Genomic DNA, 17727 nt, shown 5'->3' on the forward strand with positions numbered 1-17727 from the left:
TCCTTATCGCTCAGTTCAGTAATTCTATTGCTATATTAGCCTTCAAATGAATGCAATAATAAAGATAGATAGCACAAATAACTATCTCTGTATTCTTAGTGAATGAATTATTCAGTCCAGGCATTTTAAAAAGGTCCTACCCCTTTAAAACAAATAGCATAAAAGAAGGGGGTGAGACTAGCAGCCCATCAGCTGTTATCAAATACAGTTAGTAGCATATGTCCCTGCCAGACACTGGGAGTTATAGTTCACAGAGGCTCTAGACCTCATTTCAAATGCTTGAAGTTAATGGCCTGAGAAAAAGCAGGACTTAATTAAAGTGTATGAGATGGTTCCTACCTGATTAGCCATGTGTGTTTATATGTGTACCAAGAGGGTCTAAATGAAAGTGGACAGACAGTAAAAAGCAGAGGCTTATGTCGTATAGATATCTCTGGGGACACAAGACTTCATTCTGGCACTACTTATCAAACCTGCTGTTTTTCTTGCCTGGCAGCAGGGAAGTAATATTTGCTATCATCTTCCAAGCTCTTGGCTCAATTTGTTTGCAAGGAATTGTCTTGCCCCCTGGGCAAAGCCTCTGCTTTGTTTGATGCTCCAGCGCTTCTTACACCTGTCGTCATTTGGCTAAGTGCCTGCCTTGGAGCTGAACTTGTGCAGAAAGCTCCTGGGCTGGTGCTAATATCAGTCCTATACACCGCTTCTACCAGTTTGCTGCAAGAGATTTTAGAGGTGTGAGTTTGTCTGTGTAGCACAGCAAGGCATGTTCACACAAGAGTGCAGAAATGTGCCATGCACATACTTAACACTTCATCTTTTCTAAGAGGTGTAACCAAGGCACATGAAACAGCATATATTTATAGTAGCAATGCCTTGTATACTGTACCACTGGAAGCCAGGGGTTTTCTGTTCATCCCTGTTCTATATTTGGATGCCACATGTCTAATGATGAACCAGCTTTAAATATAATAATGAAACATGATTAAGAAATATCTACTGTGAATTTGGAGCAGTAGCTATGCCTAAAGCACCAGACAGAACATTCCCTGAACTCAAAGGAAATGTAGCCGTGCAGGTTGAAATGGTCAGAACAGAAGGCAATGGTCACAATATTGGCTTTTTATTACACCATATAATAGTCTTCATTGGATAGTTTTGTTGTTCAGCCAGGTCTGCTCTACAAGCAGACCCAGCATCCTCAAGTCGAACATCTATGATATGTAAAGTTTTCTCTATACAAAGAAAGAAAGGAGACAAGCTCCAAGTGCTAAAAATTACTTTGTTTCATGAATTTTTAAAATTTAAATGCACTTACTTATCCTCCTTCGTCAGGAAGAAAGAGGTATTTAAAGTTAAGTTCACTCTTTAATTCAATAGATACCACAAAAATTACAACAAATGTAACATTCGCAACATGAAAACATTAAAATGACTGTAAATTACACATTTCATAATATAACACTCAATACACAAATCAATGTTTTAGATAACCTCACTTAATTAAAACTTCATTTGAAAAATCAATTTGCTAAAGCAGCCAAATCTAAAGCTTTATTAAAACCCTTAGGGAATTTGGACTGAAACCTAGAGATTCTCTCTGTAAATTATATAACCAGTACAGGATATACTAAAGTGTTAGTGTCTTTTAAATCCAAATCCTAAATCCTATGTCCTAGATTACTTTAATTACTTAAAAAAAAAAAAAACAACAATTTACCATTTTAAAGAAAATGTGCCCACTGGGGACACATAGAAGAATCAATATGACAGCCCCATACCTAACAACTGTTTCATTTTAATTTGGACAATCAGTCACGGACGCTTTAATGTAAAATATGAGGGGTTTAGGACAGTTTGGTCACATTATGATATATCACAGCACAACATGAAAAGACAAAGGCTGCGAGAAAAATTATTATTATAATATTACAAATGTGCACATAATAACAGTGCTCTGCACACAATACATGCAAGTGTTTACTGATGATTTACAGAAAGACACATAAAGAGAGTGTATTTACCTTTTAAGGGCTGATTGCTTTAGCTTTAAAGATATGTTAGCACAGTAACACTGCTAGAACCATAACTAATTCATGAAAACTCTTCTCCACTGGCGACATGTTGTCTCAGTGTTTAGCACTACCGGCTTGTAATGCTGGGGTCCTGAGTCTGATTCGAACCTGGGCATTTCTTCCTTTGCTTGCTTGAGTTTCCTCGAGGTACTCCTCCATTAATTGAAAAGCATGCAGTGAGGTTAACTGGCTGTGATAGCGAAATTAGATTGTAAGCTCTGCAGGCCAGTGAATGATCAATAATGATTTAAAGTAACACTGATTTCTATGTTTGCAGCACTAATATAAGAGCAGGGGGCTGAGCTGATGTGTCATTTTTTGTGATAAATTATATGCTGCATTAAAATGGTCTAAATCAACATAGGGATGCAGTTCTTGCCAAACCACAGGTAACTGCTAATATATACCCTGCACGCATACCAAATCTGTTGCGAAGAATAGCAAGGCTTAGTTTGTTATAGCCCCAAGTTACTACAGACTTGTTGGCCCTGATGCCTCAGGACTCAGCATGTGGTACTCTCCAAGCTTACAGGAGGAAGAGGAGGGCAACCCCAAGGAACCCAGAAGTTAAAGGGGTTGTTCACCTTCAAATTAACTTTTAGTATGATGTAGAGAGTGATATGCTGACACAATTTGCAATTTTTTATTATTTGTGGCTTTTGAAATTTAGCTTTTTATTCAGCAGCTCTCCAGTTTGCAGTTTCAGCAATTCGGTTGCTAGGGTCCTAGCAACCATGGACTGATTGAATAGGAGAGGACCTGAATAGAAAGAGGAGTAATAAAAAGTAGCAATAACAATACATGTATAGCCTTACACAGCATTTGTTTTTAGATGGGGTCAGCGACCACCATTTGAAAGGCAATTAACTAAAAAAACTATAAAAAATAAATAATGAAGACCAATTACAAAGTTGCTTAGAATTGGGCATGCTATGACATACTGAAAGTTACTTTAAAGGTGAACCACACCTTTACTTAGAGCTTGGACAGACACAGAGGTGCTGGCTTTGGAAAGGGACGCAGCACCCATTACACTTATGCTGATCAACCAAGCCTATGTAAACTTTGGGGCATTGCTTTTCTTTATTTACTGTATATTAAAGGCTGGAGTGACTGATGTCTAACATAATAGCCAGAACACTACTTCCTGCTTTTCAGCTCTCTTGGTTTCCACTGATTGGTTACCAGGCACTTACCAATCAGTGACTTAAGGGGAAGGGGACACATTGGTCATAACTGTTTGCTTTTGAATCTGACCTACATGCTGAGGATCAATTGCAAACTCACTGAACAGTTATGTCCCATGTGGCCCCCCTTCAAGTCGCTGACTAACTCAGAGTTAGAGAGCTGAAAAGCAGGAAGTTATAATATTAGACATCCAGTCACTCCAGCCTTTATACATTACATTTTTGGATAACTGGCTATATGAGAAACATTTTTTTTATTTTGCACATACTATATATTTAACCAGTTATTATTTTCACACTGAACTGTTCCTTTAAGGACATGAGTTTTCAAACAGGCTGCTCTAAAGAGAACGGAATCAAGGAAATTATCCCTCGGTGTAAATCTGTTGGCAGTCGCTGTAGTAGGAAAGTAGCGCCATTTAGCACACGATATTCATGAAGCCACAATGAACAAACACTATGAGATAACAGTATGTGAAGTAGGTCACCTGACTCTGAAACCAATAGTACCTTGATGTGAGCATCTTAAGCCTGTCACTCTGCAGTATGGAGGGCTAAAATAAGGCTTTTTGGTCTCTGCAGAATTGTCAGGTGCGCCTCAGTTTACAGTTTTTAAAGAGACCCTTGAGTGCAGTTTTAAGACGGGGGAAGCACCAGTTTCATGTGGAGCAAGTAAAATTGTGTTGTGTGCCCTGCCACAGACAGATTAACGCTACATTCATTACATTAGCCCAACAGCGCACAGCAGGCTGAATGCACAAGCAAAAAATGCATCTATTTGGCAGTGGAATACAACAGAGTAGCATCCTTGCTATTAAAATAACACCACTTAATAGTCTTTTTCCCAGAACACAGCTTCAATGCATTAACTCTAAGTATATGGAATCAGAGTGCACAGCATAAACTTTACAGATAATACAGAAGAAAAAAAAAAGAGTTCTCTCTTGTGTGTATGCCACAGGATCGACATTTACCTCTTGTATGTGTGAGATATCAAGCCCCACAATAGGTATCTCATTCATCCTGAATAGAACTATTGCCATTAAAGAGCTTTTTTTTTACCCCAGGCACAAGTATGAGTCTTTCACCGTTCATCCGAAATGCCTGTGTCACAAGGAATCAACATTCCCCAAAAATGTCCAATGAGAGCACCGGAGATTTAGCACCATGTCCTCCGAGTGACACTGACAGAGCGAGAGAGAGCCCAGAGAAGTGGTAGCCCAGACATGCCTGTCTGTTTCATGTTGCCGTAGTAACATACTAAAATGTGAGAACGCCGGTTGATTTATTTCATTTGAATTGCATGTTATTATACTAAGGTTCTTTCTCTTTTTTTTCTCTCTGACATGAAAAATACAAGTTTGATTTCATCAAAGTTTGGCAGGTTATGGAGGCTAGATCCTAGAGACAGCACCAGCAGCCTTATCTGCCCCTAGTTTTAATGGATAATCTGGTGTCAGGTTTGTGCAGGAAAGGGGGGTCCCTTCTGGCACCCAGATTTGATCCACAACATGCTATGTGTGATTCCATTCTTAACACCATGAATGAAGTGAGAACTGAAAATATAGGAGTGATCCTGCAAGAAAGTGTTATATTTCTGGTTTTAAGAAAAGGCTAAGCAAACCCTGCAAGCAATAACAGTTTCTTGTGGACATCATTACTTTCTTTACAAAGCTGATAAGAAAATGCCCCATGCCATGAGTTATGTCAATCTCAAGTACTCACACTTTAACTTTTCCTCTCGTTTCATTCCCTCTTGCATTGTCCCCGCCAGACCCAGTGGAGTGAAAGCTCATCTACCCCAGGCTAATAGGTGCATTGGATAAGGATATATTTTGCAAAGATGAGCAGTGCACACACACGGGGTTTGGTTACAGGAGTCCATACAATATACACAGGTGGCAAGCAGAAGTATAGGAACAGGACAAACAGACTGGAAATACAGGCAAAGTCACGGAAATAAAGGCTACCTACTGTGCTTCTGCGGAAGACTTCCTAAATCCATTGTCTTGTAGATAAGAAGGTTTCTAAAGAGCTTTGTGTTAGCATGTAAATACTCCCATCATTGTCCTCTTTGCTGTGCCTCTCTCTGCTCTCAGCGAGTGCAGCACCTCATGTGCCTGTGTGTCTGATCCCATTGATTCTCTCAGCCACTCAGGATTCATATCTACTTTCCCCTCATCCCCTGGCACTGCCTTGTCCAGCGCAGCAGCCGAGTGCACATGAGGGGAGAAGGGGAAGGATTATTTACACCCTTGCCAGGTTGATAACGTCAGGATATAATTAATACCATTCACTTGATGCTCAGTAACTGGGGGATTTAAAGAGAGATGCGCACACAAAAGAATTGCACTGCATTCACAGGATCATGAGCAAAGTACAGTGATATGAGTATAGGGAATGTATGAGAAAGAGTACAGCCCTTCAGGTCTGCAGATTAGGATTACAGCCAAATTTGACAGCAGATTATAAACCAATGATCCCTTTTAGCCATCCCCTATTTCTTATCTCCCTAAAGCGCTTAGAGGCATTTCCACCTCCCTGTAGCTTTAGGTGCTAGACGTCCACACTGCCCACACAGTGGAGATTCCATTTATTTTCCACATAGGGGTGATTCCTATTTTCTCCTGCAGTATTTTTATCTGTTTTTTGCCTAAGCCATAAACTGCCTGTAGCAATCACTCATTGAAAAGATCCTCCATATTTTCTACAACACACACAACCTCTTTGTCATGGGTCAATCTCTGAGACATGATATAACTAAGTCAGTCAAGGCAAATGACATGAAATATGGATAAACAATTTATTTTCAGACACTCCTTTAATTTTTCATCCTTTAGGTTAATTTTAAAAACAGGTTCATTTTCTAAACATTCAATTTTCTGAATTTACCAGTACAAATTATGAAATACTCAATTCAACTGTCTTAAGTCAACTGTTTAAATACAATGACACCAAATGGAGCACAAAGATGTGCACCTATTAATATATATGACGCAGGTAACACTCAATTCTTCAGAGGAGCACATAGGTGTGTCCAGTGGTGTAACTACCCTATACAGTAGACCCCCATGGTCGTGGGAGGGCCTGGGCAACAAGAGGGCCTGAACCAGTCTCTCTCATACCTTTAAAATAGCAGCACACAGTGAGGGCCAGGAGGTGCGTAGAGAGCAAGCCAGGAGGGGGGTCTGGGAGGAGTTGATTATTTTGCGGGGGGCCCAGCGCACCCAAGTTACGCCACTGGGTGCGACATGGTTGAGAGCACTCAACAACTGCAAAAGGCAGACAATAAGTGCTGAGCTTGTACATGGGCCACTTAGCTCTCAACCACTTGCATCTATAGCTATGGAAACCTTATTAGGAAGGTCAATATTACTGTTTTTAAGATTTAAGATGCTGATTCTGCAGACTGATCTGCTGAGCTATTGGACTTCCCAAACAGCCTAGACGGGGGGGGTCAAAAGAACAGAGATCAGAACTATACGCGCAACCAGGAACTATTAGGAGATAGGCCTATGTTGGCCAATGTGAATAGGGATGTGATGCCTTTAAATATTTAAAATTTGCACCAAGCGATGTGACATCAGACACGGCACACACATCAAAAACCCAGAAGTCACTTAGGAGCAACGCGCGACAGAAGAGGGGGACACCTGCCGCCCCACTAGACCACCGGGTATTCTCAAAAAAGATAACTTGCCATTACTTTCTATAATGATGTTTTGTTTATTTTTTTTTCTTCAGATCTGATTTCCCAGACATGGAAGCAGTCTGTTTCAGTCACCTGACAACAACATATCAGATATCAATGAAGGCATTAGATATTGTTGGAGCATTAAATATTGGGTGGAAAGTAGCCCAAATTTACTTCCTTGGTAAAAATGCTTTATGATCCGTTTACTTGATTCTATAAGGGGAATGTACCCTCCTTTCTTACTGAAGGGCACTGATAAAAAACAATTCCTGTGTTCCATAATTAATCTGTGCAGCAGTAATGTGAGAACCTCTGCTTTCAGAGCAGGATGCATTCATTGTGATTGTTTAGACGTGTTACTGACATACAGACCAGGATTCTTTGATTAGATAATATGTTTGGTCCTATCTGGGTCAGTTTGATGGGTGGCTGAAGATACCAGCAGATCAAATAAATAAATAAGAAGCTAACTGTTCACAAATTAAAGTCCCATTCTCCCTGACAAAACATAATTCTGAGGCATTCATTTTATATATGGAGGGGGCTTTTTCTTTTTAATTATCCTTTATCTTGAGATTAAAAAATGTTCCCTATGCATGAACAATTTTTTCTTTGCGCAAATTAATGTAAATTATATGGCCAACCAACAACCTATTCCTAAAAAATGATATTAATATGAAGTTGGTCCTCTCATTTCTGCTGTGGAAGCCTTTAGTCTTCTGGGAAAGCTTTTCCAAATAAATGTTGGAACATTGTTCGTGGGATTTGCCTCTATTCAGCTACAAAAGTCGAGAGCTAAAGGGATACTGTCATTTTTTCAAAATGAATCCATTAATAGCGCTGCTCTAGCAGAATTCTGCACTGAAATCCATTTCTCAAAAGAGCAAACAGATTTTTTTATATTCAATTTTGAAATCTGACATGGGGCTAGACATTTTGTCAATTTCCCAGCTGCCCCTGGTCATGTGACTTGTGCCTGCACTTTAGGAGAGACATGCTTTTTGGCAGGCTGCTGTTTTTCCTTTGTTCTTTTGTTTGGCTGCTGGGGGGGAAAAGGGAGGGGGTGATATCACTCCAACTTGCAGTATAGCAGTAAAGAATGATTGAAGTTTATCAGAGCACAAGTCACATGACTTGGGGCAGCTGGGAAATTGACAATATGTCTAGCGCCATGTCAGATTTCAAAATTGAATATAAAAAATCTGTTTGCTCTTTTGAGAAATGGATTTCAGTGCAGAATTCTGCTGGAGCAGCACTATTAACTGATTCATTTTGAAAAAAATGTTTTTTCCCATGACAGTATCCCTTAATGTTGGGGATCAGGCCAGGTTTGAAGCCAGAATTCCCAGGTTTCTATGTCAGGTGTTATCATGTCATTTTTCACTCTAGAGATTGTTTCCACTGCCCCAGAATGGTGGTGAGTTTTACACCATGGCACAGTGTCGGACTTGATGCCAGGGAAACTCCCAGTGGGCCCAGGTGTCAGTGGGCCTCTTGCTTCTAATCATTTGGCCTATTTCATTCTCATCCTCTATTTCTTTATGGGGAAAAAAGGCTTACTAATGGAAGAATATAGTATAGTAAGTAGATAAAAAAGACTACAATAAAGAGGTTAAGTGAGGAGAGGAGGAATAATGGTTTGGAAAGTGGGCCCACGGCCTAAGGCTTTTTGGTGGGCCACTGGTATTCCAGTCCGACACTGCCATGGCAGTCATATGTTTCCTTCAGATAAGCCATAAAACCAAATCCACACTCCCTGGTAATACATTTTATATTGCTTCTTCCACAGACAGTCTGAAACTGAGCAGAGACTGAGGACGTCATTAGATAAAGTGTTACTTTTCCTCTTACAGTGTCGCTTTTGTGAACATATTTAGTGACCAATCTAACAGTCAGAACAAAATGTAGCCTTTTATTATTGGCACCAAAGCACAATTGATGCAATACTTTTTTTCCTAAAGAAGATCTAAATTTAAAAATCCCCTCTTTAAGCGGGTCATATAAAATACGATTCACAGTAACCATGTAACATTGCCGGGTGAGATTTGTTTTTTTTTACTTGTTTTTGAATATTTTTTCCAGTTTATTACTTTATGTTCACCCAGTTGGAAATCCTAGGGACTCTTACCCACAGAGCTGTAGTTGCTAAGCATGTCAATGGTTCTGGTACCTCACACAAAGTATATAGTCTCTCGTTTGAGTGTTTGCCTCTGTCCCCAAGTGTACAAAGCCACCCAAATAAATAAGACCAACATTAGACAACCCACTCCACTATAACAGCAGCTGAAAGAACTGCACTCCTCCTAACATTGCACTTTAGTATATGATGGCTTACTCTCACTTATGCATCTAGCTACTGCTCCATGTATACACAGCTGTTGTGTGGTACAAACATATATGTCACATTATTATTGCAGGTAGTGGAGGCATGAATGCTGCTATCCACAAGTAGAACAAGACAGATCTATCTGCATCTGATGCAGGTACCAGCTGTCATGACAATTCAGATAAATAAAAGCAACTAAAACCCAGATACCCAGGCTTCCCTTCTATAAGCTTTCAATAAAATACGTGTTCAACATATTATTATCCTTTATTTATGAGTCACCAACATTCTGCCGCACTTTAAAGAGAATCTATATTATTTATATCAATCCCTGTCCCAGAATGGCTTATAATCTAAGGATGCTATCACAAATACATGCTATAGTGAACGTCTGCCGAGCCTCCGAAATTCTTTTGTCGATAACTTAATATCTATGGAGCTGTTCTGGATTTACACATTCTTCTAAATATATATGAATTAGAAATTTATGAACAAAATACAGCTAGCTTATAATTGCCTGACAGATGTTGTAGGCATTAACATTAAATTGACACATTCATTTTATATGAATTCCATTGCCTATGCAACAAAGCCAGAGCTTAACCAAAGTCAGAATATTTAGAGCACATTTTAATTATAAATCATGATCATTAAATATACAGTATAAAATACATAAAAGTCATGAATTTCTTTTAAATTATATCAGTGACTAGTGATGTCATCAGTTATAAACGGTGAGTAGTGATGTCATTTTTGTCACATGACTTACTAAAACTTGTGTATTATAATAAATAAAGTACCCCTTATTGGAAAATATGAGGATATTAGAAGTCACCTCGGAGTTCCATGACCTGTATAAAAGCACTCAGTCTTCGGCCTTGTGCGTTTATTTGGTCATGGAATGTCTCGGTGACTTATAATAACCTTATATTTTACAATAGGGGGTACTTTATTCACTATATATTGCAGCTCTGAAATACAGAAATGTCATTTTATATAGTCCAATTTAGACAAACAATTTTTATTTTGTTAACGATATCCTTTTTCTCTGCAATAGTGATGAGAGAATTTAAAGTCACATCTAGGGGCAGATTTATCAAGGGTCGAATTTCAAAGTGGAAAATACTTCGAAATTCGACCGTCGGCTTCGAATATCGAAGTTGAAGTTTTTTTACTTTGAATTTGGCCATTTGCGGTCGAAGTAAAATCGTTCAATCGAATGATTAAATCCTTCAAATCGAACGATATCGAAGGATTTCAGCGATCGATCGAACGATTTTTCTTCGACTTCAAAAAACTGCTCTAGAAGGTCCCCATAGGCTAACATAGCACTTCAGCAGGTTTAATTTAAGTATTGAAGTCAAAGTTTTTATTAAAGAGACAGTACTTCGATTATCGAATGTTCGAATATAAAAACTATTTTACTTAGACTCGAAGTCAAAGTCTTGGTATCCTATTCGATGGTCGAAGTATCCAAAAAATTACTTTGAGTTTCGAATTTTTTTACTTTGAAAATTCCCTCGAATTCACTTCGACCCTTGATAAATCTGCCCCCTAAATTCTCAGCGACATTTTTGTTGCAGCAACAATTTTGTAACAAAATACATAAGTCTATGGGGTGACTTTTGTCTACTGCAACTTTTTTTATCTTCCACGTCACATTTTTTGTCGTACGGAACATTTTTGTAGCATGAGAAACTTACCATGTGGTGAATTTATGTCGCCACTCCACAGCGGAGAAACTTGACACAAAACCATATATGACGAAAAAATTAGCTCATCGCTACTCTGCAATAAAAAAACAGTACCTTGTACTTGATGACAACTAAGCTGCATAAATTCATAATGGTGGCAAAACAATCCTCTTGGGTTTCTCATTCCTGCAGCAATGAATAGTGAGACTCAACCAGAGCCCTGACAAATGCATTATCATATCTAACAATAAGATGAATTACATTTGAATTGTTTTGGTCTTCAAGTTCAAACAGTATAAGTCTTACATGAAACATTTTTGTCAGTGTTTTCAGCTTAACCATTTTAGGTCAAAAAATGCATTACATATATTCTTTCTCTTGCCGACCCTTGCAAATTTTCATTGGAAAAAAATATGAAAGCTGAATCTCATATGTCCACCTGATCCATATATCTCTTATAGGCTGGCAAATGTAATCACTTAAGCTATCCAGTTATATGAAGGCTGCAGGATATAATAAAACAGCACTTGAATTACACACCTACACCATTAGAGGGCAGTGCTAACTTGCAAGAATATACACTGCATACTGTTTATCTTTTTGTTTTTTTATATTTTTTGTAACATTTCACTCTTATAATCCACACTCAGGGGCTGATTCTTTTAAGGTTCACGAAATGTTAAAAAAACAAAAATAAAAGTTGTTTTTCCCATTTTATCTCTAGACAATAAGAAAGGTGATTTAAGGGCAGTTCCTATTTCTCACTTTGGTGCAAAGGAGCAGATAAAATTGTTATTGACTTGCATGCGTTTCCCCAAAGTCTTCCACTGAAAACATTTATCAAGAAGCATAAATATTTTCTGGCTGTTTATCGTCACTGTTTCAGTGATTCTCGCCATTTCAGAGTGAATGTTTTGGTAAAGAAAACTAAGGGCCAAAATTAAGAAAAACATATCAAGAAAAAATATTTTTTTAAATAATCCCTTTTTAAAACTTGAGTGCAATAAATAGGGCTTGTGCCAAACATACTTTTTGTCTATTTTTTATACACAAACATCTATGGTTTTGTTATTTCTTGAGCTAAACTGTGCAAAGAGGGAACTTGAAGCTACTCCATGTTTGGTTGTTGTGAAGTATAAAATTAGACTACGAGTGCACAGATAAGCAGGAGTCCATTATGCAGGTGAATTATCTATGTCCTGGTAATTAATTACATGCCTCACAAGGATCAAACCTGGAGTAGTTTCATCGGTAATGTGGCCCCAGTGAAATGAAGCACTGGCAAGTAGGGTGGCAAAAAAATCTATATTTGTCCTTGTGCACAGTGGTGTAACTAGAGTGCACCGGGCGCTGGCGCACTCTGATCCCCATCCACCCACTTCCTGCCCCTCCTCTGTCTGCACACGTCCCGCCTGCACCCCCACCTACTCCCCATCCCCCCTCCGCCCACTATCTCCTAACTTGTGCCCCCCTTCCTTGCCGCAGATTAGAGAGCGGCTGGGTAGGAGGTGGTTTTTATTAGCTATAGAGGAAGCAGTCCCCACAGCCAGGGCCCCCTTGTTCTCCGGACCCCCCATCAACTGTGGGGCCTGCTTCCTCTATAGTTACATACACCACTGCTTGTGCACCAACACAGAATATATATTTACCTTTTTTTATGCTGGTACTTGACAGTTTAGGTAGCCATACTCACTACAATTACGATCTTTCCCATGACCATTGGCCATACGAAAGAACAGTAAGATCTGAACCATCAGATATGCAGGTAAAAATCAAAATTTTCAGTTCTGCTAGACTAGACAAGGCTTTTTCTGATTTCAGTCACCTTGTCTCCCACCACACACGCACCAATTATAGTATAAAAACTCTTGGGCACTATAGTATTGGTGCATGTATGGCCACCTTAAGCATTATCACAAATCTGAAAATCTAGAAAGTCATTTTTTCTACAGTAAAACTGTCAATGATGACATATATCACACGTCCAACCTTTACATAATAAGAAACACCCCAATTTTACCAGAATCAATCTTCTGTGATCTCACAGAGTGACCATTCCTCCTATTATTCTAAGTGCTAGACCATGTTTAATGGAAACACTCTAATCAATACAAACATTTGTCCAAACAATTTGAAACTTTGAGCTGATAAGGGAATACTATAGCCTAACAAATGGAATATTTACTAACTAAATAGGTCAAACATCGCTCTTTGTGTGGGGCAACTACACAGCTGCACAGTATGGACTATACACAAGTGGCCATCTTTCTGTTGTTCAAAAAATGATCAAAAAAGCAGGAGGTGAATAGAAGTTTTGTCTTTGGATGAATCCAAAGTATTCAGCCAAATCCAAAAGTTATGTGACTCTGAAGCTCTGGTTTTTGTTTCTCATATCTGCATATGCAAATTAGGGTCTGAATCCAAACTGTGCAAAACATGCATCTCTAATTTATTCAGTGTGTTCTTGTGCATTAAACATTAATCTGTCCCTGCAGTTAATCTGTTCTGAGGGCATTAAACATGAAGTAGGCACTCAATTTATAATGCTAAATATTTGCTTTGTAAACATGGGCAACAAATTGGCGTATATATATATATATATATATATATATATATATATATATATATATATATATATATACGCCAATTTGTAGCCCATGTTTACAAAGCAAATATATATATATAAATCTTTGGGTGTGAATTTACATTAAGGGTTATATTTATTAAGCTCTGAATTTTTCTGGTCGGACTTTTAAAGGGGAAAAATAAAATTTTCTGGAGAAGAGAAAACTAGATTTTTTTCGTCATTTATTAAAGTCCGAAGGTGTTAAAAGTCTGATGAACTCAGACATGTCGAGAACATGTAAAAGTCAATGGCAGATGTCCCATTAACAATTGGAAGATTTTCTGAGTTGCGCTGGGCTTCTGATTTTTTTATTACAATTCTAACGTGACTTTTTCCACGCAAGAAAAAATTGTGAAAATGTATTGATAAATGGGAGAAAAAGTCAATTTTGTGTCTGAGTGGTTTTCAGAAAATAGTGAGAACTTTTCAGATTTTGATAAATAACCCTCTAAGTGTACATTATACTGCAGCTTTTCTGAGGGAATCTACACACTGCAAATTTAATTTCCGAAAGAAAAGTAAAATTAACATTAGCGCAACATTTACATTACTACAAAGTGGCACACATACATACATACATAGCAGCACACACTAACACTCAGAGACCTTTTGGTACATGGTATTTTGTGGCGGGAAATATGCTATACGATAATTAGAATGGACACGCACTCCAGGAGCCAAACAGTGCAGATAAAACAAGATTTTTATTCCAAGATTGCTAAAACAAAGGTCCTAACGCGTTTCTATATACGTAATCATAACGCATTAGGATACGGATTTGGGGCGCTGCACCCGAGCCATCAGATGCCATCGTGAGTGTGGTAAATTAACTGCTTTAATCTATTGCACACTGCTAATATGTAGAGGCTGAACCTGAATGTGATAGGTCCAACTTCGTGCTGGGTGAGCTCCACTTTGTAACTCATTAATTTTCACAGGTGGGATTAAGCCACATTTTTTTATAATCTGTGTGAAATATGCTATACCCACAATATCGGGTCATGCCATTATATACATACTGAGTTAGTCGTCCCACAGAAAATGCGTGAAAAAGATGAATTCACTTGATTCAGGCTGACTTAAAGTGTAATTATTTCCAAGCACAATAAGATAAATCTACTGTATGGAACCAGGAAAGCCCCACTCATGTAATTGTTATAATATAATGGGAGGATTCTTGCACTTTCAAAGCCACAGCAGAGAAAAACTAAGCTACTACAGAAACTCCACTTAAACACAGTTTAAAGTTAGAATTTAGCTTTAGAAAATATTCTATAATAGCAAAGAATGATTCCCGATATATCATCTAACACAATGTCATCAGGGTTATAATCATCCACTGTGGGGTCTTTTTGGACTTTATTACATGTATCATTTAAAGTGTGGCAAAATAAAGTTTTAAAAAATCAAGGAGTGAATTATTATCACCCTAATGACACAGGCTTAGTTGATGCAAAAACATGTCAATCTCTGGGTTACCAGATTTTAATTACAGAGTTACAGTGCTGAGCTGTTCTAAAAGCTACATGAATGTGAAAGTAACTGCCTGTGATGGATTCTAAGAAACAGGGCTTTGGTGTGCTCACACTCTGGATGAGTGTTGGAGCCCAGCCTGAAGAGCAAAGATTTCTGTGAGACGTTGTGGATGCCTGTAACAGCTCTGTGTGAGTCCTCTGTGATTTTTTGCCTGAGGGAGGTTTTGGAAAGCTCCAGCGTGTATCACCTGTGTGAGGACAGGTTTTGCCTGATAGCCTGCTATGTGGGAGCTACTGCCTTTATTCAAAGGAGATGTATTAGGGGCAAAAGAGATTGTAACTGTCTTCATCCACCCGGAGTGGAGTTGTGGGACTGTGCCTGGTAAAGACTGATTAGGGTTGGGCTTACCACACAGGTTCCCCAGGGCAGGGTTGTTACTGATACAGTTGTAATTTTATTTCATTTCAATTTAATTTTACATTTCTGCCATATATATTTGTTTATATAAAGTTAGATTTGTTTTGCTGCATTAGTGCTTTCCTGGATGCCACTAGGTGGAGACACTGCATCAGAAATTTCCAGTATCTTTCATATAGCAAATGGGATTAAGGCCATGTATATAAAATAATTCATTTGCAAGAGAATGTACCACAATAGGGTTGAAATACTAAAAATTTATTTTACATTCTCTTGGCGAAACATGTGTGGATGAAATTCCTATTAGGCAATGCAGTTGGCCTGGATTCTTGGTCTGACTCTTAAGACAGAAGCCAACTAACCTCCAGGTTTGTTAATCAGTTGATTTCAATTCAAGTCGCAATTTAGTGTTCAGTTCACCTCTATCAGTGTAACCACTTCAGTCAGTGTAAATCAATGGAAATCACCTGGGTTTTCAGTCTTGGTTGTGGCCATGAATTAGGTCTCTGAAGAATTCAAAGTAAGCTTTATAAGTAACTGTTATTATCTAGAATAAACTGCCTTCTCATATATATATAAGAGTATATTGTGTATGGAGAAAACTAATGACCTTGCATTTCCACCCTATGCCTTTGAGCTGCAAAGAAAAGACTAGTATATCGCTATCTCAGCTGGCACAATGTTAATTATTTCATGTTATTTCAAGGTTAAAATAAAGCAGTCGGCTCCCTAACAAACTAAATAAGGCTAGTGCACACAATCACTACATGTAATGGGAAAGTGTACCTATGCGTTGGTACTTTATCTGCTGGTTAAATAAGGCAAAATACACTTGGTATTAACATTCATTTATTCATTCTTTTGATTAAGCCTTCACAGTGGACACAACAAGAGGGAGAGCCACCAAGGATAAATGTATAAATGGAAAGGAGCTTGACATATAATTTCTCTAAAAAGAAAATGTGAAAACTCAGAATGATAAATTATATGCAACATATTTTCAAGGGCAATTTATCTGAATGGGTCAAGTAGAAAGAGATTATTTTCACGTTACAGTTCTATCAGTTGTCACACAATTAGCATTACTGTAACACATTTATAGATACCGCTCCACTTTCTCGCTGGAAGGGCACCCACTTTCCAAGTCCTTGATAATCACTAACATAATTACTGTAGCAAGGAACTGCAACACTAAGGGGTAGATTTACTAAGGTTCGAATGGAAAATTAGAATTCCAATTCAAATTTGAATTTTTAAATTTTTTTTGGCCAAAATTCACAAATTCAAATTTAAAACCACCAACTTGAATTTGAATTTAAATGAGAGATTTATCAAAACTCGACCCTACAAACAGTTCTAATTTGACTATTCTCCATCTAAAATCTGCCAAGTTCATGTAGAAGTCATTGGCAGAGGTCCCTTTGAACTATTTGAAGATGCTAAGTAGTGATGAGCCAAATTTTTGCCAAGTTTCACTTCTAAAATGACACCCCTTAGACTCGAATGCGAGAAAAAAAATGTACATTTTTTTTTCTTAGGAAAACTTCAATTTCAATTTGAGTTTTCAGGTCGGGGCTATTCAATCAAATTTTAGATGTTCGAATTTTTTCATAAATAACATCCCATTTGAATTGTGGATAAAATCGAGTTTATTATAGTTTAAAAAATTCACATTACTCTAAAATTCAACCTTTGATAAATAACCCCCTGAATCTTTTCCAGTCCCACCGACACTCACTCCATGCTTCACTCTAATATTCTACACAAGAATGAAGCGCTCACCTCCGTCTCTTTTGCCTTGAGGACCAGGTGCTTATCAGTCAATATCCCACTCTGCCATTGGTATCAATCATATACAATGTCCAACAGACCGCAGCACACTGACACGTTGTTTCTTGTGAAACTTTTGTGATTTATTGGCTCAGTAGACAAAAAATGCGACGTTTCGAGTCTCTCAGGACCCTTTATCAAGCATGTAGTTACATTCATTACTCTGTGTTAAATAGTGAACAGGGAGGGCGGGGAAAGGTCAGGGGAAGTGGTGGGCGGGAACATCAATTACAACAAATCACATTTTTGATACATATAGGGGCAGATGTATGAAGGGTCGAATATCGAGGGTTAATTAACCCTCGATATTCGACTAGGAACTAAAATCCTTCGACTTCGAATATCGAAGTCAAAGGATTTAGCGCAAATCCTACGATCGAACGATCGAAGGATAATTCCTTCGAT

At 38.2% G+C, this 17727-nt stretch overlaps 1 protein-coding gene across 10 annotated transcripts in view; it reads right to left on the reverse strand.

The window, feature by feature from the left end:
* Nucleotides 1–17727, reverse strand: part of LOC108697630 (1-phosphatidylinositol 4,5-bisphosphate phosphodiesterase eta-2) — a 400986-nt gene that overhangs the window by 288552 nt on the left and 94707 nt on the right. Inside the window, exon 1 of one of the 10 annotated variants that reach the window (XM_041571416.1) lies at nucleotides 5234–5697. The exons of the other annotated variants lie outside the window; for them this stretch is intronic. Coding sequence (XP_041427350.1) covers nucleotides 5234–5264 — 31 coding nt within the window. The 5' untranslated portion in view covers nucleotides 5265–5697. Of the gene's footprint in view, nucleotides 1–5233; nucleotides 5698–17727 lie in introns of those variants that run through there. 10 annotated transcript variants of the gene reach the window in all.

The sequence above is a fragment of the Xenopus laevis genome, chromosome 7S (assembly GCF_017654675.1).
Source record: "Xenopus laevis strain J_2021 chromosome 7S, Xenopus_laevis_v10.1, whole genome shotgun sequence".
Taxonomy (NCBI): Eukaryota; Metazoa; Chordata; class Amphibia; order Anura; family Pipidae; genus Xenopus; species Xenopus laevis.